The sequence below is a fragment of the Astatotilapia calliptera genome, chromosome 20, assembly GCF_900246225.1.
Source record: "Astatotilapia calliptera chromosome 20, fAstCal1.2, whole genome shotgun sequence".
In the NCBI taxonomy this organism is placed as follows: Eukaryota; Metazoa; Chordata; class Actinopteri; order Cichliformes; family Cichlidae; genus Astatotilapia; species Astatotilapia calliptera.
This window is the reverse complement of record NC_039321.1, coordinates 12,530,977-12,555,358: the sequence shown is the minus strand read 5'-3', so window position 1 is coordinate 12,555,358 and position 24,382 is coordinate 12,530,977. Positions and strand designations below refer to the sequence as shown.

General features: G+C 40.0%; 1 protein-coding gene across 1 annotated transcript in view; it reads left to right on the top strand.

The window, feature by feature from the left end:
• rtel1 (regulator of telomere elongation helicase 1) overlaps positions 1-24,382 on the top strand; it is a 44,803-nt gene that overhangs the window by 13,833 nt on the left and 6,588 nt on the right. The window contains exons 5-21 of the mRNA XM_026154286.1: positions 4,018-4,078; positions 7,992-8,067; positions 10,301-10,385; positions 10,552-10,617; positions 12,319-12,475; positions 12,741-12,779; positions 12,857-12,932; positions 14,492-14,589; positions 14,704-14,759; positions 14,951-15,022; positions 15,213-15,294; positions 15,463-15,595; positions 16,588-16,701; positions 19,703-19,743; positions 21,074-21,159; positions 22,960-23,037; positions 23,186-23,263. Of these exons, the coding sequence (XP_026010071.1) occupies positions 4,018-4,078; positions 7,992-8,067; positions 10,301-10,385; positions 10,552-10,617; positions 12,319-12,475; positions 12,741-12,779; positions 12,857-12,932; positions 14,492-14,589; positions 14,704-14,759; positions 14,951-15,022; positions 15,213-15,294; positions 15,463-15,595; positions 16,588-16,701; positions 19,703-19,743; positions 21,074-21,159; positions 22,960-23,037; positions 23,186-23,263 (1,398 nt within the window). The remainder of the gene's footprint in view (positions 1-4,017; positions 4,079-7,991; positions 8,068-10,300; positions 10,386-10,551; positions 10,618-12,318; positions 12,476-12,740; positions 12,780-12,856; positions 12,933-14,491; positions 14,590-14,703; positions 14,760-14,950; positions 15,023-15,212; positions 15,295-15,462; positions 15,596-16,587; positions 16,702-19,702; positions 19,744-21,073; positions 21,160-22,959; positions 23,038-23,185; positions 23,264-24,382) is intronic.

The following is a 24,382-nucleotide window of genomic DNA, read 5'->3' as shown; positions in this document are numbered from 1 at the left end:
AACACAAGCACTACTATCGCCCGCTCTAGTTCAAGACGGTGGAGCTTTATTATATCTGAGGCTGCTCAATGAAATCAACGACCATCTCAACAGCAACTTTAGATAATCTGTAGATAAGCTTTGTTGTCACTGTTGCAGGAAAACTGAAAAATAGTTTCTTTGTTCAAACTCATTGTTGGATCTCTTCAGTTTAGCATCATGAATCCAGAATAGAAGATGATGATGAACTTTTATTTTGGACATATAAAACAACCAAAACAATATATACACATACACACAGATACATGCATAAACAAAATCAAAATGACATAAAAATACCCACTCATCATCAAGTCCAACCCCATTATCAACATTCTATTCACCATATTCATCATTACCCCCACTCCCCCTCAGATGGCTGAATACACTTGCCCCACACAAAAAAGAGGGGAAAATGTAAGTATAAAGATGGGTATAATAATTAGTATAATAATGATTCCAATCATATCTATTATCAATGTCCAGCCTTGTGGACATTGATCCTGCTCAGCACCGCTTCTACATCGGTGGGGGAGAGAGTCAGACCACCAACCTCTGACTCTCTCCCCCACCGATGTAGAAGCGGTGCTGAGCAGGATCAATGTCCACAAGGCTGCAGGCCCTGATGGCATCCCCGGGCGTGTTCTCAGAGCGTGTTCTGGGGAGCTTGCAGGAGTGCTCACAGACATATTCAATCTGTCCTTGGCCCACGCTGTGGTACCGGCCTGCTTCAAATCCACCTCCATCGTCCCGATACCCAAAAACTCCAACCCATCTTGCCTCAATGACTATCGCCCAGTAGCACTCACCCCCATCATCACTAAGTGCTTAGAGCAGCTGGTCCTAGCACACTTCAAATCCTGTCTCCCCCCCACCCTGGACCCCCACCAATTCGCATACCGCCAGAACAGGAGCACAGAGGATGCAGTCTCCATCGCACTGCACTCTGTCCTCTCACACCTGGACAACAACAACACATACGCCAGAATGCTGTTTATAGACTTCAGTTCAGCATTCAATACAAACCACCCCTCACAACTCATCAGGAAACTGACAGACCTTGGCATCAGTTCCCTCATCTGCAAATGGTTACTGGACTTCCTGACCAATCGCCCCCAACATGTCCGGCTGGATAACCGCTGCTCATCTACAATCACGATGAACACCGGTGTACCACAAGGCTGTGTGATGAGCCCTTTCCTCTACTCCCTCTTCACCCACGACTGCAGACCTGCTGATGGTTCCAACACCATCATTAAGTTTGCAGATGACACCATGGTAATTGGCCTCATCAGTGACAACGATGAGGCCGCCTACAGGGAGGAGGTGGATCGTCTGGCTGAGTGGTGCGACAGAAACAACCTGCTGCTTTACACCGAGAAGACCAAGGAGCTCATCGTGGACTATAGGAGGAATGCTGACCCACATCCACCCATCCACATTAAGGGGACGGCTGTGGAGCGTGTGAGCAGCTTCAAGTTCCTGGGAGTCCACATCTCCAAGGATCTCATCTGGACGATCAACTGCTCCAAGCTGGTCAAGAAGGCTCACCTGCGCCTCTTCTTCTTGAGGACTCTGAAGAAGAACCACCTGTCCTCAGACATCCGGTGAACGTCTATCGCTGCACCATCGAGAGCATCCTGACCAACTGTATAACAGTCTGGTACGGGAACTGCTCTTCCTCGGACCGGAATGCGTTGCAGAGGGTCGTGAAAACTGCCCAGCACATCGCCGGAGCACCACTTCCTGCCATAAAGGGCTAGGAAAAGACCCCAGTCACCCATCACATGGACTCTTCACCCTCCTGCCCTCTGGGAGGCGCTACAGGAGCCTCCGGACTAAGACCACCAGGTACCGGAACAACTTCTTCCCCACAGCTGTCAGACTCCTGAACTCTGCCTCCTGACATCTGACCCACGTTAAACTCATGGACTGAACATATACACACACACACACACACACACACACACACACACACACACACACACACACACACACACACACACACAATGGACAACTGTACCCTCAAACACACAATAATAACATGGACTGAACCACCACTCACAACCACTAGCACTTGATATAGCCTCTGTAGAAATTATCCACACCCTCACTTATCTTGACTGCACTACTGTATAGCTCTGTGTAAACAATCATTCTGTACATATGATAATTTTTAACCCTACAACTGTTTACAACTTGCATAGTTCCCATTTCTGTATAACTGTATATCTCAGATTTCTGTATAGTTTTTCATATTTATATCCTGTCCATAGCCTGTACATACTTATAGTTATAGAATATTCACAACATACTTCATACCGTGTACATTATAACATACCATAATAGACCCATTTCTGTAATATACTTACATATCTATATTATTGCTAATATATATTGTAATATATCTATATCACTAAAGCACTTCTGGATGGATGCAAACTGCATTTCGTTGCCCTGTACCTGTGCATGTGCAATGACAATAAAGTTGAATTCTATTCTATTCTAATATCTATTAGCATAGTTGTATATAATATCAGTCATCAGTGCCATTCATTTCATAATGGCACAGATTTTGTAATCTATTGTTCCATCAGCTTTGAGGGATCACCTGATGAAGGCAACAGAACCACATCATCTGCAAAAAGCAAATGAGGTGACCTCCAAATCTGAGTCCATGTTATTCAGAAGGAAATGGGTGGTGTGCCCACTCCGGGTCAGGGACGAGTTCCTGCCCCAAGTGGAGGAGTTCAAGTATCTCAGGGTCTTGTTCACAAGTGAAGGAGGAAGGGAGATCAACAGACGGATTGGTGCTGCAGCTGCAGTGATGTGGACGCTACACCGGTCCGTTGTGGTAAAGAGAGAGCTGAGTGTAAAAGTGAAGCTCTCAATTTATTGGTTGATCTACGTCATGAGCTGTGGGTAGTGACTGAAATAACGAGATTGTGGATATGAGCTTCCTCCGAAGGGTGGCTGGTTTCTCCCTTAGAGATAGGGTGAGGAGTTCGGCCATCCAGGAGGGGCTCAGAGTAGAGTCACTGCTCCTCCACATCAAAAGGAGCCTGTTGAGGTGGTTCGGGCATCTGACAAGGATGGCTCCTGGTCGCCTCCTGGGTGAGGTGTTCCAGGCCCCGGGGCAGACCCAGGACACGCTGGAGAGATTATATCTCTCGGCTCGCCTGGTAACGCCTTGGTGTTCCCCTGGATAAGCTGGAGGAGGTGGCTGGGGAGAGGGTTATATCATCTGCAGACAGAGAGAGAGATGAAACCTTGTTTTTTCACGTAACAGTCACATGAAGATTCACCTTCCAAGGCCTCGCCCCGCAGGCCCTCTCAGTCCCAAAGGTCAGAGACGGGTCTCCTCTTCTCCAGTGATTTATGGTGCCTGGGTGTGCCAGTCTACATATAACTTGCAATACCTAACTGTGTGTGGAATAAAGCATAAAAGACATATGTGACGCTATCCTTTCTATCTCTAACTAATATCTCTATACGTATTCTATTGTAAAACACATAATCAATACACTAAGGTAAAAGAAATTTCCATCAGAGTACCAACGTGAAAAAAATATACAATAGCAGATCATTAAGAGCGACAATACAAACAGTCACACTGCCTCATGGTAACCGTTCCTGACAGTTTCAGTTCCTTCTGCAGATTATTCCAGGAAACTTAATTTGAACTTATGGACAGAAGTCATTAGTAGGTTCCTATTTTTACAGTTTTTTTGTTTAAATACTTCTAATGCTTTAATTTGTATTAGCTAATATTTTTTTTCTTTCATTTTTATTCTGACAGTCCTGTTGAGTAATGAAAAAGATTTGATTATTTTCAAATTCGTAAGTTTCCTGGGTCAATCTATCTATCTTAACACATTAATTTGCTGCACTACGTTGCCAGCGATCTAGCTGGTAAAAAAAAAAATGATAAGTAACGGGTTATGGGTAGATAGTTAGTGATTTTTGTCTTATTGTGGAATCAATTTTTTTGTTTTTCAGGTTCATATGTGCAGAGGAAAAGTTTCCACCAGGTCATGTGTCTACTACAAAAAACTTGAAGGTAATGGTCTAACAGAGTGACTATATCCGTGTAGCAGAACGCAGTCTAGAAAAGCATGTCCTGTTACCTTTTTATGTTTGTGTTGTACAGACTACATATATCATTCAAATATTATATTATTCAACACTAATAACTTTCAAAGTATGGCACAACCTCTGAGGAAGCACTACTGTGAGGAAGTTTGAAGTCCAGGAATGTCCAAAATGTGGATATTAATGAAATGTCTACTGCCTGCTTTTAGTTGATTTAAAAAGGGGGGAAAATTGTTATGTTGAGAATGTGGTCCATGCATTTGTTACTTTGATGACAGACTATTATAATTATTTATTATCACGCTGTGTCAGCTCTTTTTCTTGCTGTGGAAAATGAGATACAGTGGGGCAAAAAAGTATTTAGTCAGCCACCGATTGTGCAAGTTCCCCCACTTAAAATGATGACAGAGGTCAGTAATTTGCACCAGAGGTACACTTCAACTGTGAGAGACAGAATGTGAAAAAAAAATCCACGAATTCACATGGTAGGATTTGTAAAGAATTTATTCGTAAATTAGGGTGGAAAATAAGTATTTGGTCACCTCAAACAAGGAAAATCTCTGGCTCTCACAGACCTGTAACGTCTTCTGTAAGAAGCTTTTCTGTCCCCCACTCGTTACCTGTATGAATGGCACCTGTTTGAACTCATCATCTGTATAAAAGACACCTGTCCACAGCCTCAAACAGTCAGACTCCAAACTCCGCCATGGCCAAGACCAAAGAGCTTTCGAAGGACACCAGGAAAAGTATTGTAGACCTGCACCAGACTGGGAAGAGTGAATCTACAATAGGCAAGCAGCTTGGTGTGAAAAAATCAACTGTGGGAGCAATCATCAGAAAATGGAAGACATACAAGACCACTGATAATCTCCCTCGATCTGGGGCTCCACGCAAGATCTCATCCCGTGGGGTCAAAATGATCATGAGAACGGTGAGCAAAGATCCCTGAACCACACGGGGGGACCTGGTGAATGACCTGCAGAGAGCTGGGACCAAAGTAACAAAGGTCACCATCAGTAACACACTACAACGGCAAGGAATCAAATCCCGCAGTGCCAGACGTGTTCCGCTGCTGAAGCCAGTGCATGTCCAGGCCCGTCTGGTTTGCCAGAGAGCACATGGATGATACAGCAGAGGATTGGGAGAATGTCATGTGGTCAGATGAAACCAAAGTAGAACTTTTTGGTATAAACTCAACTCGTCGTGTTTGGAGGAAGAAGAATACTGAGTTGCATCCCAAGAACACCATACCTACTGTGAAGCATGGGGGTGGAAACATCATGCTATGGGGCTGTTTTTCTGCCAAGGGGACAGGACGACTGATCCGTGTTAAGGACAGAATGAATGGGGCCATGTATCGTGAGATTTTGAGCCAAAACCTCCTTCCATCAGTGAGAACTTTGAAGATGAAACGAGGCTGGGTCTTCCAACATGACAATGATCCAAAACACACCGCCCGGGCAACAAAGGAATGGCTCCGTAAGAAGCATTTGAAAGTCCTGGAGTGGCCTAGCCAGTCTCCAGACCTCAACCCCATAGAAAATCTGTGGCGGGAGTTGAAAGTCCGTGTTGCTCGGCGACAGCCCCAAAACATCACTGCTCTCGAGAAGATCTGCATGGAGGAATGGGCCAAAATACCAGCTACTGTGTGGGCAAACCTGGTAAAGACCTATAGTAAACGTTTGACCTCTGTTATTGCCAACAAAGGTTATGTTACAAAGTATTGAGTTGTATTTTTGTTATTGACCAAATACTTATTTTCCACCCTGATTTATGAATAAATTCTTTACAAATCCTACCATGTGGATTCATGGATTTTTTTTTCACATTCTGTCTCTCACAGTTGAAGTGTACCTCTGGTGCAAATTACTGACCTCTGTCATCATTTTAGGTGGGGGAACTTGCACAATCGGTGGCTGACTAAATACTTTTTTGCCCCACTGTAGGCTTTCAGTGACTCCCATATAACTGAAAATGATATCCCAAGGATCTGGTTTCATTCAAGAAGTCTGACCTTACCTCACTACTGAGCGCATACACTTCATGTCCCTGCTGGTCCACAGCCTTAGTAAATTAATTTTGCCCTTGTATTGGGGCGACCGTGGCTCAGGGGTTTGGGAAGCGTATCTGTAACCGGAAGGTCGCCGGTTTGATCCTTGGGCTCTCTGTCCTGGTCGTTGTGTCCTTGGGCAAGACACTTTACCCTACTGCCTACTGGTGTTGGCCAGAGGGGCTGATGGCGCGATATGGCAGCCTCGCTTCTGTCAGTCTGCCCCAGGGCAGCTGTGGCTACATCCGTAGCTGCCTCCACCAGTGTGTGAATGCGCAAATGAATGAAGAGTGGCATTGTAAAGCGCTTTGGGTGCCTTGAAAAGTGCTTTATAAATCCAATCCATTATTATTATTATTATTATTATTATTATTATTATTACTATTATTATGTAATTTCCAGCTGCACCACAGGATACTTATGAAAATCCCCATTCACACACCTGATCTCCACCCACTCTGCCTCCAACAATGCCCCCGTCCAAACCAGGTTTTGATGGGCCGAGCTCTGCCGCGTGGCATAGTTTGGAATCTACCCCTCTGGTACCCTACAGGAACGCTGTATGGCCCTCCAGAAATTGGGGACACAGAACACATGGCCCATCTCAATTAACAGACACTCGGAGGTTGTGCAACTGCAGCACTCCTGCCCCGACATCTGAGTGACCCATGGTAAATCGGGTGCAGTCGCCACCGGAATCATGGGGAGAGAGAGGGAGAAGAAAGAAAAGGGTCAGTAGGTCACCACAGCGGTCCCTCAGTGACTGGAGGTGATAGGACGGAGCCAGGAAGCTTCCCCATTGGGGCCACAGGGGGTGTAACTGAAATGCAGACAATTCAGTTCGCATTTCTGTGTTTACAGTGATTAGTCTTTACCCGTTTTAACGTCCACAATTCTGGTTCCAGTCGTCTTGCTGCCAAGCTTGGCGTCACGTCTTGTTCCTCCTCTCTTCCCAGGTCTTGGTGCAATATTAAAATACACAATGAATGTTTGGAGGTTTTAATGTGAGCTGTGTTTGCTAAGTTCACCTGGTAATGCCACCAACTGATTGAGTGTCGGAGCTCAAAAGTAAACATCGAGCATCCACAAATACATCAAGATGATGTCTCCATGTGTGCGTCAGGCACCTGAAAACACATGGTGGTGAGGAGCCACCATGTGTTTTCTGTTTTCTCCTCTCTTTTTGTCTTTCCGGTGAGCCCCCAACCTGTCATGGCAGATTTCCCTTTCTGAGCTTGATTCTGCTGAAGGTTTCTTCACTTGATTTTGTTTTATTATTGTGATTTTTCTCCTAAATATTGTAGGGCTTTACCTCGTAGAATGACGCACCTTGATGTGACTGTTTTTGTTGGTTCTATATAAATAAACATGAAGTGAACCAGCTCCTGTTTTGAGTTCAGGCCACAGACTGGTGTGTGTCTGCTCCTGAACTCTACATGTTTTTAATTTAGGCTTCAAACTTTAATTTTGGATAAAGCTTGTAGTAGGTATGGAGTTAGTTATGCTGCTAGTTATAATGACACTCATACATTCTGAATGTTTTAGCATTGTAATAGTATGTGTAATTAATTACACTTTATATTTTGATTACACTCTAGCCTTCTGTACATAGTATTTGATTTATTATAGTCCTTCTAGGAAAAAATCTGTTTGAGTCTGAAGGTTTAGGACCTGCCTGACCTGAGGCATCGTCTGGAGGGCAATGGGTCAAACAGGTGGTGGGTGGGATGCAAGGGGTCACCTGTGATGGCCCTGGTTTTAATCACATGTTTCAGTGATTTAGTATCCTATAAATACCAGATCTCAAGCTTGATTTTTCTTCTTCTTCTAGAAAAGAGCACTGATAGAGACTTTGTTAGTTCTATCCTTGATGTGGAGGATTTGGTCCAATTTGGCAACAAGCAGAGGTGTGTAATTGATGTGTTCTTTTTTTTTGTAAATTTCTGTTTCACTAATAAGTCTCTGTTCTGCACTTTCTTACTTTGGTAAGAAATAATCATTGGTAACATTGGCAGGTGGGTATGTCTCTGTGTGACACCAAAGTATTGTCTTAATATTTGATTTTTCTGCTTCTGATTCAATCTGTGGAATCATTTAAAAAGTAGTTAAAAACTTTTCTGTTTAAACAAGCCTGCTGTTGATCAACATTCTTTTTAAAAATACATTTTTATTTACATGTAACCTTTTGTATTGTCTATATTGGTATGTTTATTTTAACTTTTGTGTACAGCGCTTTGTGACTGCACTCTCTCCAGTGTGAAACCTCCATTGTGATCCATCTGTCAGTAATCTACAGATGGTCACAATTTAGAAAGCTGAACTCTTGATTGGAACAGTGAGGTGACCCAATAAATATGTTACAAAATAGAGGCATTTCATTATAGTGGGTGAGTCTGCTTATCCACTTAAAGTGGGGATATTAAACATGCAGCAAGAACTAGACTTCCAAAGGGTCCACTGTAGCATCACCTCTGCAAATTAGGAAAATTGCAGATTTATTAAAAATATTAAAAAAAAAACAACACACAAAATTTTTTTCGATACTCTTGTTTAGTTACAAAATACTCGTGAGTGGTTGGGGGGAAAACTGAAGTGTACAGTTAGCTTCATAAGCATTTAGACAGTTATTAAATGTGCCATACAGTAGATTCTCACAGTCAACAATAAAAATGTGATTTAAGTGTACACTTGCAAAGTGAGTGGGGTTTAACAGACATTAAGTCTTAATTGTTTCAGAATTGCAGCCATTTTTAATGCATCGTCCTCTATTTTTAGCAGTTTAAAAGTAGTTGGATAACTGACTGATAGACAGTTTCATGGCCAGGTAAGGACTGGTCTTTCATCATTTCATGACAAATTAAGCAGAAAAAAGATCTAGAGTTGATTCAAAGTGTTGAATTTGTATTTTGTATCAGTTCACTAAAACTTTCAATACAAGGACCAAAGTCATATCGAAGTGAAGGAGAACATTATTATGCTGAAAAACCCAAATTACTCTAAAATAAGAGTGGTCAAATCAACAATCTAAAAGTGCCTGAGTGTGAAATAATAATAAATAATAAATATGATTTATGAAATAATAAATTGGCCACTAGAGGATATGTGGGCCACTGATATCAGGACATGAAAACTCCTCACGATGTATAGAGATCTCCATCAGACGCCCAGCACCACAGGCAACAGAAAGAGGCGAAGTTACAATGCAGGATGAAACCCTCAGCATCCATGAAGACACTAGCAAGATGGGCCACCCGAGATGAGCTGCTCCAAGTATGCCAAAGACATGATCAGGAACCATCATGGACAATCCCTGCAGTGGACGTACCATCAACATATCAACATGTTAGCTAGAAAAGGCCAGGTTAAAGGACAGCAGAGTCCTTAACGGACAGGACCCAAGTTGCAGAGTGTGCAATGGCTCCCCGGAGACTATCCAACACACAGTAGCAGGATGTAAGATGCAAACTAGGGCAGGCTACACTGAGAAGGACTATCAAGTGAGTGGGATACAGGAACATCTGTGCTGCATGTGTACTAGAAGTCCCCAGGTCCTGATGGGAGACAACACCAAAGGTGGTTGAGAAAAATTGGGCCTGTGTCCTGTGGGTCTTTCAAGTAACAGAAAACCGCAGCTGTGATAGAGGGGACAGCAACATCAGGTAGGAGCACAAGAAAATAGAAAAGTGCTAAAATAGAAAATGGAGAAGGGCTAAAGTAACAACTGGAGCAGATTTGAAATGAATGAAAGGGCCTTATCACAAATGAGCCATTATCATTTGAAGGATGCTTTTTGACTTTCTTTCAGTAGTTGTCCTGAAACTTCACTACCAAGAAACAGTACCAGAAGCATGATGTTTTTTTTTCATTTTAATGTCTTTTTAACCCTTCAAATTCTGAGTCAAAATGCAACAGTCACCTGAGCAATAAATCTTAAAAGTCTTAACAACCACCTCCCCTAACAGTGCAGCAACTTGTCCAAGAACCACTGAAACTCAGTAACTGCTGGGCTACGTGGTCACAGGCTAGTGGATGGAAACTATACCTTTTGTACTATGTTATCTCTTTAAACAGCTATCAGAATGAGTCAGTTTTTGTTTGAAGTTCATGTATTTGATTTCGGATTTGCACATTTTTCCACAGAGTCTGTCCTTACTACCTCTCTCGTTCACTGAAACAAGAAGCAGATGTCATTTTTATGCCATACAACTACCTGCTAGATCCAAAGGTGAGCTCAGTCATCCATCCTCATTACATCTCAGGATGATATATGTGACCATAATTGAGCATTGAAAGAGACTTTAGTGTTATGATTGGCACTGTCATTTCCAATTTCCATGAATCCTAATATTCAACTGCCACTCTCTCGCTCTCTCCGTCTTTCCATTCCACAGAGCCGTAAGGCACTCAGTATCGACCTGAATGGAGCTGTGGTTATCTTTGACGAGGCTCACAATGTGGTATGGTTATATCTGGTTTCCTTTGTTAAATGTATTCACTAAAAATTGGCATTGTTGTATATAAAAGCTTCGAAGACCAGAAGTGACCCACTACTAAACGGGGATGGTCTACACTAGAGGGTTTCAAATTCATGTTAACTTGCAGGCCACATCGGGCCTAATTTGAAATCAGAGGGGCTGGTCTACTCAAACCATGAGGACATATTAAAACCAATGTTTCCTTTGAAAACCAGATATTGAACTAATATCTTCAGAAAATGTATGATTTTTACTACATCCCATGTCATTACTGTGCATTATAATTTATAGATCGCAGTAGATCTCGAGTATTTTGCAAATGAACAAGTATTTTCTTCTATGACCTGAAAAACCTGTCAAAGCATATATTCTCCTGTATCATCATGCCATGTATATAACTTGGAGATTTCACAGTGTAATCTTCACATTCTGTCACCAAAGCACACTCTCTTTTGATTCACCCACTAATTATACTCACAGTATTCATTCACTGTATCTTTAGGAATTTGCTCACTTCGATTGTAGCCGACTCTCTAGCAGCACGGCCTCTTCACCTGTCCCTCCTCCACATTCCTGCTCAGTATGTCAGAGCTTTAGTTACTCCTCGGCCCTCTTTAGTAATAACGATACTTGTAATAAATGTAGCCTGTTTACAGCTCTGGAGTCCCGGGTTCACCTGTATCTAGCCAGGCCCATGTAGCAGGTGCAGCCAAAGCTAGCATAGCCACCGTTAGCTTTCACCCAGCATATTGTCCCAAGCAGCCGGGAAAACGGGACAGCTGGGTGACAGTCAGCAGGAAGCGTAGTCCTAAACCGAGGCCCTGGTACACCACCACACCTGTCTATGTCTCTAGTTGTTTTTCCCAACTTGGTGACACATCCTCTGAGCAGCAAACTCTAGTAATTGGCTAATCTGTTTCGACACATGTGAAGCTCGAGACATTTTCTTATTACATTTAAATTTACAGTTAATGCACAATGCAAGGTGCTGCATATTTAAGGCATGATTCATCATTGAAGAATGTGATAAATATGTGACCATGAACTCAGGGTCAAGGTCAGAGGTCACGCTTTCTGAAAATCCTACTTACCCTGATGCTGAGGTGTAGCACTGGTGCCTGCCAATGTTATAATATTTTTTTGGTCAATCATTTCAGTGGTAGAGAGCTAAACAACATATTTGGGATTTTTGCAAAGCAACAATCTAAGCATATGTCATTCTTGATTAAAGCTAATTTGTTATGATTATTAATGTGAACACTGTTCTGGAACATGCTCATCCTGTTATTTTCATCTATTTATTACACGATGGCCACTTTTCCTGACAAAATCTCATTCAGCTTAATGCAACAAATGTAACTTGAGACAAAGGACTTGTTGGTTGTGATGGTCTAATGCCAGTTTGCTCCACTAAAATCTATGTTTTTGTGGACACAACATTCTCAGACAAACTCTACATTTACATTACCTGTACTATCATTCTTTGACATGTAGTAACTACACACCATTTTCATTTCATTCACCGGGTTTAGAGGTTCTATATAAATAAAGTTACTATTTACAAAAACATTGGTTGCACAGACTTATAATAATGTTTAAAATGAATATTTGTTATTTGAATTATGCTGATAATTACTTTTGTTGATACTATCCCACCTGATCTGATGTCTTTTTTATTTGCAGGAAAAGACATGTGAAGAATCAACATCATTTGATCTCACTCCCTACGATGTAGCCTCAGCCATTAATGCTGTGGACAGGCTGCTTGTGGAGCAGTCTAAAGAAATCAGCCACAGAGACTCTGTGAGTGAAGACGTCAACGTGGAATCCCTCAGCTCTGGTAAGAAAACCTTCGCTTATACACATGTTCCTAACAGAGTTTTCCATCTAATACTTAGAGTGTATAGTTGTTTATGAATGTCATGGCATTTTGGGCTACTTGTATACTTGTATAAGTTTGGATTTACTTCTACTTTATTAGCCTTAGTTTAGCCTTGGCCTTAGTTAAATTATTAATAGTAATAATTTAGTTTGTTGTTTTGTAAAGCAAGTAAAGGATTGTCAGCTGCACGTCTTTTAATATTTTGTCTTTTGTTTTGTTTTAGGTTTCAAATTAGGTTTGTCCACCATTGCAAAAATCAAACGTAAGTATTGCGGAGTCAGTCGTCCTGTTGGTTTGTGACAAGAGTTAATTTTCAAAACTTATTTTCTGCTTTAACAGAGATACTACTGGATCTGGAAGCTGCCATTGATGCCTATGATGTTCCAAGTGATCAAGGCATTACCAAACCTGGAATGTAGGTGACAGCAGTGCTGAGCAGGCTTTCAAAATAAGAGCGTATGGGTTGCCCATTAATAAACTGATTATACAGTTGTTCCAAACATATGAAAATGAATAAATAAATCTCAAAGCACACTTGATGAGAGCTTGTCCAAGAAAATAATAAATATTGTCAAAGCTTTTCCACCTTCAACAATGCAGGTTTGAAATATGATGGCATTAAAATGTTTGCGTTTTAGCTTCACTAAGATACACACATCCTTACAGAACAGATAAGAACATGTATCTGTTCATGTTTATTTTGTTGGTTCCCTGAATGCCGTTAAGGTCATGTGGAAAAAGCAGACAATGTAAGAGAGAAAGCTTCTAAGGCAACAAAGCCAGACTTGAAGTGCAGTCAGTGTAAAACATCAGTAGGATGAGGGCAAGAAACAAGACTTTAAGTGATGACATCTGACCAGGATGAGAGTAAATTTTATTTTAAAGGCGTCAATTCGTCATTTTTCCAAAACAGACTGTTGACATTTATTTCCACACACGTCTGAGTCGGTTCTGTTCCATAGAGTATGGTTCAGGTAAGAAAACACACGTCACAGGTTGGTGTGTCGTATCGCTCGTGTGTGTTTTATGCATAGATTTGTGCGTTTGTGCTTCGTATGATGTCTGTTATGTTTAAAGGCTGTCTACATCCAATTTTCATTCATGGGAATGCCCTGAGAACTTCCTGACATTTAGCACGTGCATTTCCTCTCTAACCCAAAGGTTATATGCAAACTCAATCAGAAATCATAAGTGACACGTACAAGTTCACGCTTTGACCCCTGCCTCACTCGGCTCCGCCTCCTATGTACTGCATGTATCAAACAAAAGAAAAATGCCAAAATTAGTCTTTTAAAAAAAGGCTAAAACAATGTGGCCTCAAGAAAAACACCTGATTATAACTATTATTATAGATACATTGGTTCTTATATATAATGATCATATCTATTGGATTATAAGTGGAATTTATAGAGTGATTAAGACAAATTGAACATTGGTGACATCCTACATGTTATATACACAATGTACAACATTGTTGTGCAGAAGGAAAAACTGAGATATCACATTTGATTTTTAGCAGCATGAAAAATGCTTTTCTTTTACATCCATATTTGAAATAATTGTCTATAATGTTTTGTGTGAATCAGTGTTAACTGCATACAAAAAACATTTTTTTAAAAATGTACCTTAGTCAATTTAACCGCTGTTAAAATGGACACACAGCAGAACAACAACAAGCTCTGAGTCTGAGATCAGTTTTACTTATATTGTCATACTTTATTGCAGGAAACTGACACAAATGTTCCCAAAGTATTTTAGGGTAGTGTGGTGACACTGTGACAAATCTGTGGTTGGAGTCATGTATTTAAAATAAAACAAGAAGAAGAAAGTGGTCAGAGACTGTGTGGATAGTCCTTAGACTACCGTGACATAAACCCTAGTGGGGTTCTTCCTTAGGTGGTCAGAGAATGATTCTGAATCTTAACTGTTATAATAAACCTAATAAGCACTGCATGTCTCTATGTTGTGTCTTAGCTTCATCTATGAGGTGTTCGAAAAAGCTAATCTGACCTTCAGCAGCAAGACAGCAGTCTATGAAGCTCTGGAGCACATCATTGGATACCTGGCACGACGTAGGACACATTATCACATCATTTATCATTTGTAACATTGGGTGGTTTTATTATACCGATCATCTTAGTGCAACTAATTAACAAATGACCTGTTTGATGCATGTTTCTCCTCAGAGCCAGGAATATTTCTCAATACTAGTGGACTCCAGAAGCTTTCTGATATCATACAGGTACACTTTGTATGGCTATTAAGCTGTCAAACTGCTTCTTTGTTTGGGTTTTTGGATTGGTCCCATAATATTTGTGTGATTGAGATCATTCAACAAAATGATAGACTTTATTACTATTTATTGCATAAAGAGTAGTTATTTAATCACCTTGTGGCATGTTTGAAGGTTCTCCTTTGTTTTGTTATTTTCAGCTGGTATTTTGTGGTGAACCGTCAGAAAAGGAGAAACTACACCAGATGGAAACCAACACGGCTCATTTCAAGGTGTGTTTTTGTACAGTTGTGTTCATATTGGAACCAGCTAAAAGTAGCATATCTTTGCCACACTTGATGGAGAAGTAACTGAAACTGTAACCATTGTTTCGGCATCTTAAATGTTTAATTTCTTCTTCTTTTTTTTTTTTTCTTGAAATTAAATAACTAATTATGAGCTTCTGTCATTTGTTCGGCTCAGGTTCATATCCATCGGGACACCAGCATTCACTCAAAAAAACATAGTGTTGATATGTGGGCTTCAGGTTCATCAAAAAAGCAAGGTAACGGTGCACAACCTGATGCATTGTTGTGTTACATGGAGTCACATGAACTGAATGTAATATCATGATATTTTCTTTTTACATTTAGGTCAGAATGTGAACCCTGTTATGAGTGTATGAACTATTTGTACTGTAAGTAAATGTGATGTGTTTCTCTGGAAATTGCAGGAAATATTCTGAGTTACTGGTGCTTCTCTCCGGCCTTCAGTATGCAAGATCTGGTGAATCAAGGCATTCGCTGCATCATTCTGACAAGTGGTACCCTATCGCCCCTGTCTTCTTTCACATCTGAGATGAGAATGTAAGTTAGCTGTCACTCTGACTGCACAGTTAAATTTTTCCCACCTGAGTAGCAGCTCATTAAAATAAAACAAAAACACAATGGCCTTTATACCTGTTTAGTCTGAACACTGTCCAGAGTGAACTGTTCTTAAAATGTAAATCTTTGGTGATTTTTGTAACTCACCATGAAAGTTAATGATTCGTTTTAAAGCCAGAAGTATCAGCATAAAAAGTGGTCTTTAACATGGATAAACCAGGAATGCTGATACATTATGTTGCATTTATCTGTCAATAATTAAGAATGACTCTGACATTAGACAGACCTGTGTTTACTTGTTAGCATCCAAAGGCAGCATAGCACCTGCTGATGAATTACATCTAAAACATGTAACATATAGGTTTTTGGAAAGTTAATGTGTTTTGAAAATGTTGTAACCACACCTGGATTTTAAATTAAACAGTCAGACTGTCCAAACCAGGGGTGCCCAATCCCGGTCCTCGAGAGCTACTGTCCTGCAGCTTTTAGATGCATCCTTGTTCCCACACACCCGAATCAAATGAATGGCTTGTTATCAGGCCTTTGCCAAACATGATGGCATGCTGAAGAGGTAATCAAACCATTTGATTCAGCTGTGTTGGAGTAGGGATGCATCTAAAAGCTGCAGGATAGTAGCTCTTGAGGACTGGGATTGGGCAGCCCTGGTCCAAACGATTGCATTAACTGTTCAGAGGTTTCAGGCAGTTTTTACCCCTTAAGGGTGTGATTGTCCCCCAACCTGGCAGGTGGGTGGTGTGGACACACAGGTTTGTGAATGTGATAAATCATGAAGCGGCTGGTGTATGACTTTTAAATTGACACCGTAGGTGGATTTAATAACTCGTAACTTTAGTGTATTCACTTGATTGTCAGTGCAGCCCCTAATGAAACAGTGTTATGCATGTATCTGGGCCAAATATGTTTACTGTAATACATCTCTATATGCCAGTGAGTTTCTGCTCCTACTCTTACAGAGAATTCCCAGTATGTCTGGAGAACAGCCATGTGATTGAGCGCGACCAGATCTTTGTGGGCGTCATTGCACAAGGCCCAGATGGAGTGCCCTTAAGTTCAGCGTTTGATCGAAGGTCAGTATTCTTTTTTTAGCATATGATTACTTTCTAACAGGTCGGTCAAGTTTTGCCATATGCCTAAATACAAATTAAGGTGCATGGCAAAACTCATTTAGCTCATGGTAGTCTCTGACCTCTGGGGAAAAGTTGTCAAACCATATTTTTTCTCATGTTTTGATTTATTATAAAGTCAAGTTAAATCCTGCTGTGTGTGTGGAAGACTTCAACTCACTTTTATATAACACTAGTTCAGGAAAACTGTCTTCTTAAGGCACTTGATATTAGAATGAACACTCCAACAATCAAACTGTTGTGCATTAGAGGTAAACTGTAAATAAGCTGATTCTTATATAGAGCTATTCAGAGATTATTAAGCTAAGCACATAAAGTGGAAGAGTCATAGTAGCAATAAAATCAGTGTTCACAAGACATGAGATTCCAGATTATCTACTTTGTTTCTACTATATTACCAAAAATGAAAACACACTCACTGAAACACACTGAAATAAACAACTCGGCTACATCTGGAAAAAAAAACAGTTGCATCAGTCAGACAATTGCAGAATATGATCAATTGGAACTGAGACCATTTAAGTACATGGATCCAGACTAACTTGCAACTGCAGCATTTATTCGATGAGATAACTAATGAAATAATTAAATCGAAGCTTTGGCTTGATAAAAACAAATTGTCATTAAATTTGAATAAAACTAAAAATATGTTATTTGGAAATAGCAGTTTAACTACAAATGTTAAGCTTCAAATAAATGCTGTTGATATTGAAAGAGTCAATGAAAATGGATTTCTTGGGGTAATAATAGATCAAAGACTTAACTGGAGAGCTCACATAAGATATATTCATTCCAAAGTATCAATAAGTATTGCAATACTAAACAAGGCAACGCAGGTATTAGACTGGACATTACTTCTACTGTTCACTGGTTTCACCTTAATTAAGTGGTGGGATTAAATAAGTTTGCATTTCTTCAACTTCTTTTTGATATCTAACTGAATCTTTGCTAAATGAACTTTTGTATATACATATACATGATCAAAATAAAAATTAGCAAGAAAACAGAACAGCAGGTTAAACTTATTACTTATTCAGACATTCTCATAGATGCAAATCTGAAAGTGCTGCTGAGCCTTCACCTGTTCAACTTGCCTTTTACATTAAACCAGACATGGTCAGAACTGCTGTCTCTTTTCTCCATCATAGTTACAGCTTTCCTTACTAATGTATTAAAGGCATTATTAACATTATTAACATTATTAATTTTTCACATACTTTGGTACGTTTTACTTTATGTTTATTTTTAGATTTGATGAAGAAAGCACCACTTTGGCTTTCTTGTCCTGACAGAACACTACAGTGTTTCAGTATATCAGAACACCAGTGATGAGTTTAAAGCTTTTGAGGGAATCAAAGTGTTTGTAAGTTCAAGCCTTGGTCACAACCAGTCCAATGGACAAGGTGACAATGCAAACAAAAAAAGAAGCTGCTAAGGCAGTCACACCAGGACAAAGGAGATCCTTTTGTTGTAATTCTAGAATGCTAGCAAGGAAACACTACTATAATAATAATAATAATAATAATAAAAAAACCCAACTACCAGATTTATGGTTAGGATATACAAGAGGGATACCTGGAAGCTAGAAAGCATTCTGGAAACGCATGAGTAGCTAAGATATTTCAGGATACACACAAAAAATGAAGGGAGTACAAGAGAAATGGGAATTGAGGAAAAACAGAAACAAGCTTGCTGTCTGTGGTTGGACAACAGGTTGTCCTTGCAGGAAGATGAGTCCTACAACGACAATAAAGGCTGTCAGTGGCATTGAGCTATTAGATCCACATTCACAAGAAGGAAAGATCAGTGTCGCAGCAGGATACATAATAAAGAGATACATAACACTTATAGTGAACCGGGTCAGGGAGATGTATGAAAAATCCTAGGAAAAAAATCCAACCTTATTTCCTGTTCCATAGAACGTGTTTGGTTGATAAGAGTTTAAGTAACTCTTGGTTAAATCGAAATTTTGTAACTGGAAACTGTTATCTTATTATGAAAAACCTTTCAATATAGTGCTGATTCATTTGTAAGACGTTAGACAGTTTTTGTTTGTTTGTTTGTTTGTTTGTTTGTTTGTTTGTTTGTTTGTTTGTTTGTTTGTTTGTTTTAAATAAAAAAAACCCTGATTTGTTAACCCCTTAAAACCAGTGGGAGCGCTCCTGTAGGGTTTAGGTCAGACTTTTAGATCAAATTACCATAACTCTTAAAACAATGGGGCAATCAAAAAATTCCAGCAGTTTCTGAAAGTATCACCTTTTTCAGTTATATTAGGGTCATTATGGTAATCCCAGGCAGGGCACCACATCTAAATCTCAGCAAACAACACAGAAAACAACAAACAGCAAAACGGTAAAAAAAAGAACCCAGATGCCCAATAAAATGTCAGTTTTCTGTAGAGCTTCATCACACTCACTCCCTCTCTCTTCTCTCAACCAACCAGTCTTTTGGGACTGCTGCAGCACTGTGCCTGGGTTTAACGTTATGACCCAAATATCACTGTATCGCTGCTTTCAGGAACCACGAAGTCTTTCAATTGAACAGATGGGAGTTACAGATGTTGAAAAACCTGTCTGATATCAGCGACAGGCTAGGCTTTAGAGGGCTAAAACAGGGGGTGTAATGTGTTAGAGAGATGTCCCTCAGAGGCACCCATACACTTTTCAATTCATGGAGGATGTGTCACTAGGAGATAAGAGCTGTTGTGGCTCAGCAAACAATGATGCTCTAAAACAGGGCTGGGGAACTCCAGGCCTCGAGGGCCGGTGTCCTGCTGCCTGATCTGCCTTATTTGTATGACACAGACAATCCCTTAGCAGTAGCAGTTGGTGAGAGTGGGAAGGAAGAGCTCCTTTTTTATATGTTACCTCATATATATTTTACTGGTTCTGACTGTGAAGTTTTTACTTGATTGCTAAACTCAAACTTTAAATTTCTGTCACAGGTTTGTTCCTGAAAACATGGCATCTTTAGGCAACACTGTTGGTAAGATCACAATATACAGTATTGAAATTGTTTGATTGTGCTAACATCACCAACATTGTTAACTTTTAGCTCTGTTGTTCATGGTTATTTCATATTGCTTATTATCTTTTTGATATTGTGTTTAAGAGTAGCACTTTTTACTACAGCTTGGCAATAACTGGGTCATAAGGTAGAAACAGAAGGTACTCTTGTACCTGTGCCTATGAAGCAAAACTAATGACTGATAAGAATAGCAATATATTGATTAGACTTAATAATACTACTAATACTGGCTGATGCTGTGACATATAACATATTACTATTTCTACACTATATTGCCAAAAGTATTGAAGACAAGTGTGCGATTGTTTTTATCACTATTTTAATGATGGTGCTCGTGTTAATTTGGTCGTTGGTTGTTGATCAGTGGTCAAGACAATCATGACCGCTCATTGTTCCTCAGTGCTGCTGGTTTCAGTCATTATGCAAATGTACTGTTTATAAGGTTGGGGAAACCTGAGCTGAGACAGTCACCAGGTAGAGTGACGAAATGTCTCTACTGCTGACAACAATACATCTGTATGAACAGGATTAATGTTTTAGGACTGTCCATAAATTTATTTGCCAGTGATGTAATAAAAAATAACCATAACATGATTATAACATTTATATTTAACACACAGACATGTTTTTCTTCTGTTCTGTTTTTTAATTATAGGAAGTATACACACAGATTGTGCAGATTGTTTAATGGTGTACTAATACGACACATTAAATAATATTTACATTGTTACCTTTAAACAAAGAGTAAGGTTGTTAACACAAGGCAGGATTAAAATCCAGCATTATAATACAGAGTATCCTACTTTTTAACCATTAGTTACTATTGCTTTGTTATTATAAGGTTAATGTGAGGGGCCAGTATATACATATTCAGATGCACAGATATAGGAAGATTATTATTAGCAGGTATATGTCATATATGATATATATCATATTGCCAGTATATTACTGTAACTAATTGGTTTTGCCTTATAGGCATACGTTTTTCTATGTTATTACACCCAATTTTGGCCCGTTACCACAACTCGCCTATAACCAATGTTGATACGAGGTAAAAAATAAAAACTGCTTAGATATTATTCTGGTGATTAAGTTGTAGTAATTTGCTATTTCCATATTATTACATTTTTGGCTTTTAATGTCTCGTTATTACCACATTACTGCTGAGCTATCATAGGAAGTGCTACCATGTTGGATTGTATATGGAGTGTGAAATCTTTTGTTTTGATTGTGATATATATTTGTAAGTTATACTCACATATATTTGTAACCTGTGTTCTTTTCTCAGCCAACCTGAGTCGTCTGGTTCCTCATGGACTCTTAGTATTTTTCCCTTCCTTTCCTTCAATGGAAAAAACATTGGAATTCTGGAGGGTAAGTGGAAAGTCAGCAGAGTCACCTGAGGAAAGAAATAATAGTTTGGGCGTGGCGTTTTTAGCTTTTCTAGTCACTTTTATGTTGATGGGGGTTTTTTTCCCATGAATTATATTTTGTATTGTCTAGCAAATTAGAAATACATTTAATGGAAATTTAATATGGAGACGACTATGCCAATGCTTCTGCTACTGGTTGACTTGTCAGCAGCCAATAAGAGGTAATGGGATGTGTGACAATTGTGTCACACATCCTGTGGAACCAGGACCCCAGTACAGGAAGTCTGGATCAGGTCTCTCTGTTTAAATAGTCCAGTCTCTGAGCCTACGAGTATTAAAAATTGCAGAGAGCTTAGATGGAGCCAATTGATGAGGGGACTCGTCCAGTTCCAACTGCCTCTTAGCCTCCCGATGTCTACTCTGCCTACCCGAAAAACCAGGGCTGAGTAGCCTTGCAGTGCAGAACACCTCACTCAGTAGGCATCCTTGTAAGATGCGCACACCATCTCAGCTGGCTCCTTTCGATGTGGAGGAGCAGTGGCTCTACTCTGAGCCCCTCCTGGATGGCTGAACTCTTCACCCTATCTCTAAGGGAGAGGCCAGCCACCCTTCGGAGGAAGCCAATTTCCACGATCTCGTTCTTTCAGTCAGTACCCACAGCTTGTCACCGTAGGTGAGGGTAGGGACCACCAGTAAATTGAGAGCTTCGCTTTTACACTCAGCTCTCTCTTCACCACGACGGACCTGTACAGCGTCCGCATCACTGCAGCCGCAGCACCAATTGTCTGTCGATCTCCCGCTCCCTTCTCCCATCACTCGTGAGCAAGACCCAGAGACACTTAAACTCCTCCTCCTCCTGGGGAGTGAGAAGCGCTGGGAATGAGGTGCTGATTCTCATTCCCAGCGCTTCTCAGTCGAACCATTCCAGTGCAAGCTGGAGGCGATCACCCGGTGAAGCCAACTGAACCACATCATCTGCAAAAAGCAGAGATCAAATTCCGCGACCATAAAACCGAATAATCAAATCACTTGAACTATACTTTTTCAGTTAACCTACTCGGAGCTAATGCTGATTCTCTTCTGATCTTTGAGAGGAGAGGGTTTGAGGAGAGAAAGAACCAAAGAATGTTAAGCCAAATTGTAAGTCCATAGTTTGGGCAGCAGTTGATCCCTCTGGCGTCTCTGCTGGAACTTTCAACTGTGAACTATGAGATCCAATTTTTTTATTTTACTTTATTTTATTTTAACTGCTCATCTTCTAGATGACAGATGGAAAACCCTTTATTTGTTCTGCACTACAGTATTATACTTGGTTATCCTTTCTCCCACCTCTCTTCCTGGATGTCACATCTTCTGAGGGGATGTCTGGGCTCACACCCATTGTGGCATCCAGTCACTGTTGTTGGCATTTAATCACTACACCTTACCATCCTCCCTGTCTGTTTCTCTCTGTGACCTTACTTCATCATGAATTTAAGCATAGTTTAAACTTCCAAATCGCTTTAACATTTTTTTATTTTCTCATCATTATTTCAATTACATAAATACTTCTTCTTATACTAATTAGAAGCTAAGAATTGATTTCTGAAGTGTGCAAGAAATACATAAGAAATGCATATTAAAAAATAGAATGTAAAGATATCAAAAGAGTTAATCATTAAGTCAAAAGCCTTGTAACCTGTATGAACCAATTTATTTATGTTACGTTTATGTTACTCCGCAGTCAAATGGATCATTTATAACAATCTAAGATGTTACTGTATAAAGTAATTTCCTGCGTGTGTATATGTGTTATCACCAGGCTACTGGACATGCAAACCGCATTGAGAAGTTAAAGCCCATGTTTGTTGAACCTACAGAGAAGGGCACCTTTAATGAAGTGAGTGGTTTTTTTAGGTATCTAATCACTTGGCTGTAAACCCCTCTATTCACATTTTCACATCTAAAAATATTTCCTAAGTTGCTTATAGTAAAAAAAAAAAAAAAAGTAAAGATCTGATTAAACTTTAGCCTCTGTCTATTCCTAGGTCATTGATGGTTATTACACCAAAGTCAATGATCCCCGATCCAAAGGAGGAGCCTTCTTTGGTGTGTGTCGAGGGAAGGTGAGGAGGCTGTCCATGGACTCTGCAAAAGTCCTACAATGTTTTCTGTTGTCATGTTTCAGCTCAAAACTTCAGCTGTATACAGTGAGTATGCAGTTGTAGTCAGAAGTTTACGTACACTCATCGTGAGCATGAATGTACAACAGGCAAATCATCCATCTGTACCATACTTGATAGTTGGTGCAGTGTTGTTAGGTGTTAAGCCCTCACTTTTACTCGTCCAGTCCAGTTTTCATTGTCTGTGAAGGTCTGTGAAGTCATCCAGGTTATCATAGTCTAAGGAGCTTGGAAAGAAAAGCATTTGACCCTAGAACTGAAGAAGCTTCTCAGCTGAGAGGTGAAACGTCTTCAAGCAACTTAAAGAAGTCCAGACACTTTTCTTTCCAAGCTCCTTAGACTACCTGCTCATTGTCAACAACAACACAGTCGTTGTCTTGTTTGTCCAAAAAACTTTTCTCCAGAAATCATTTGCCTTCTCTGTGTGGGCAGCTGCAAATTCTGTTGGTGTTGAATATCCTATTTTCTCAATCTGAGGCTGACCGTTTGAGTCTCCTTCCAGAGCTTGATAAAGTGGTGAGACATCTGAGTAACTTGTATTTACTTAAATAGTTTGAACTAATGATCTTGGAATTTGCAGTTCAGAAATGTTCCAATTGGCATAAATCTACAGTTCTCATTATTAGCTCATTACTGAGTTCCTTGGATTTTCATATTGTTTTGAGTATTGGTCAATCCAGACAAATCTTGTAGTTGTAATGGATCATGATCACTGATGAGTTTAATGGCCTTGACCTCATCAATTTGAAAGACAAAGACCTTATGAAAGATTTAAGTGGATGTCTGTTGATATTTGAGTTTATTATATGCCTTTGACCCTGTGCGATTAATATAAAATCTCAATTAATTTAAAGTAGTGCATCCAATAATGTTCAAGTCATAATAGATGAATGCTGTAAAACCATTTCAACCTGGAAAAAGAGCAGTTGAAAGAAATCATTAGAAGCCCAAAATAATCATGACTTTTATACCAAGTAAACCTCTGATCACAATTGTATATGATATTCAAAGGACATGTTGACACGAGAGGACAAGGGTGCCAAAGATGTGACATCTTTTTTT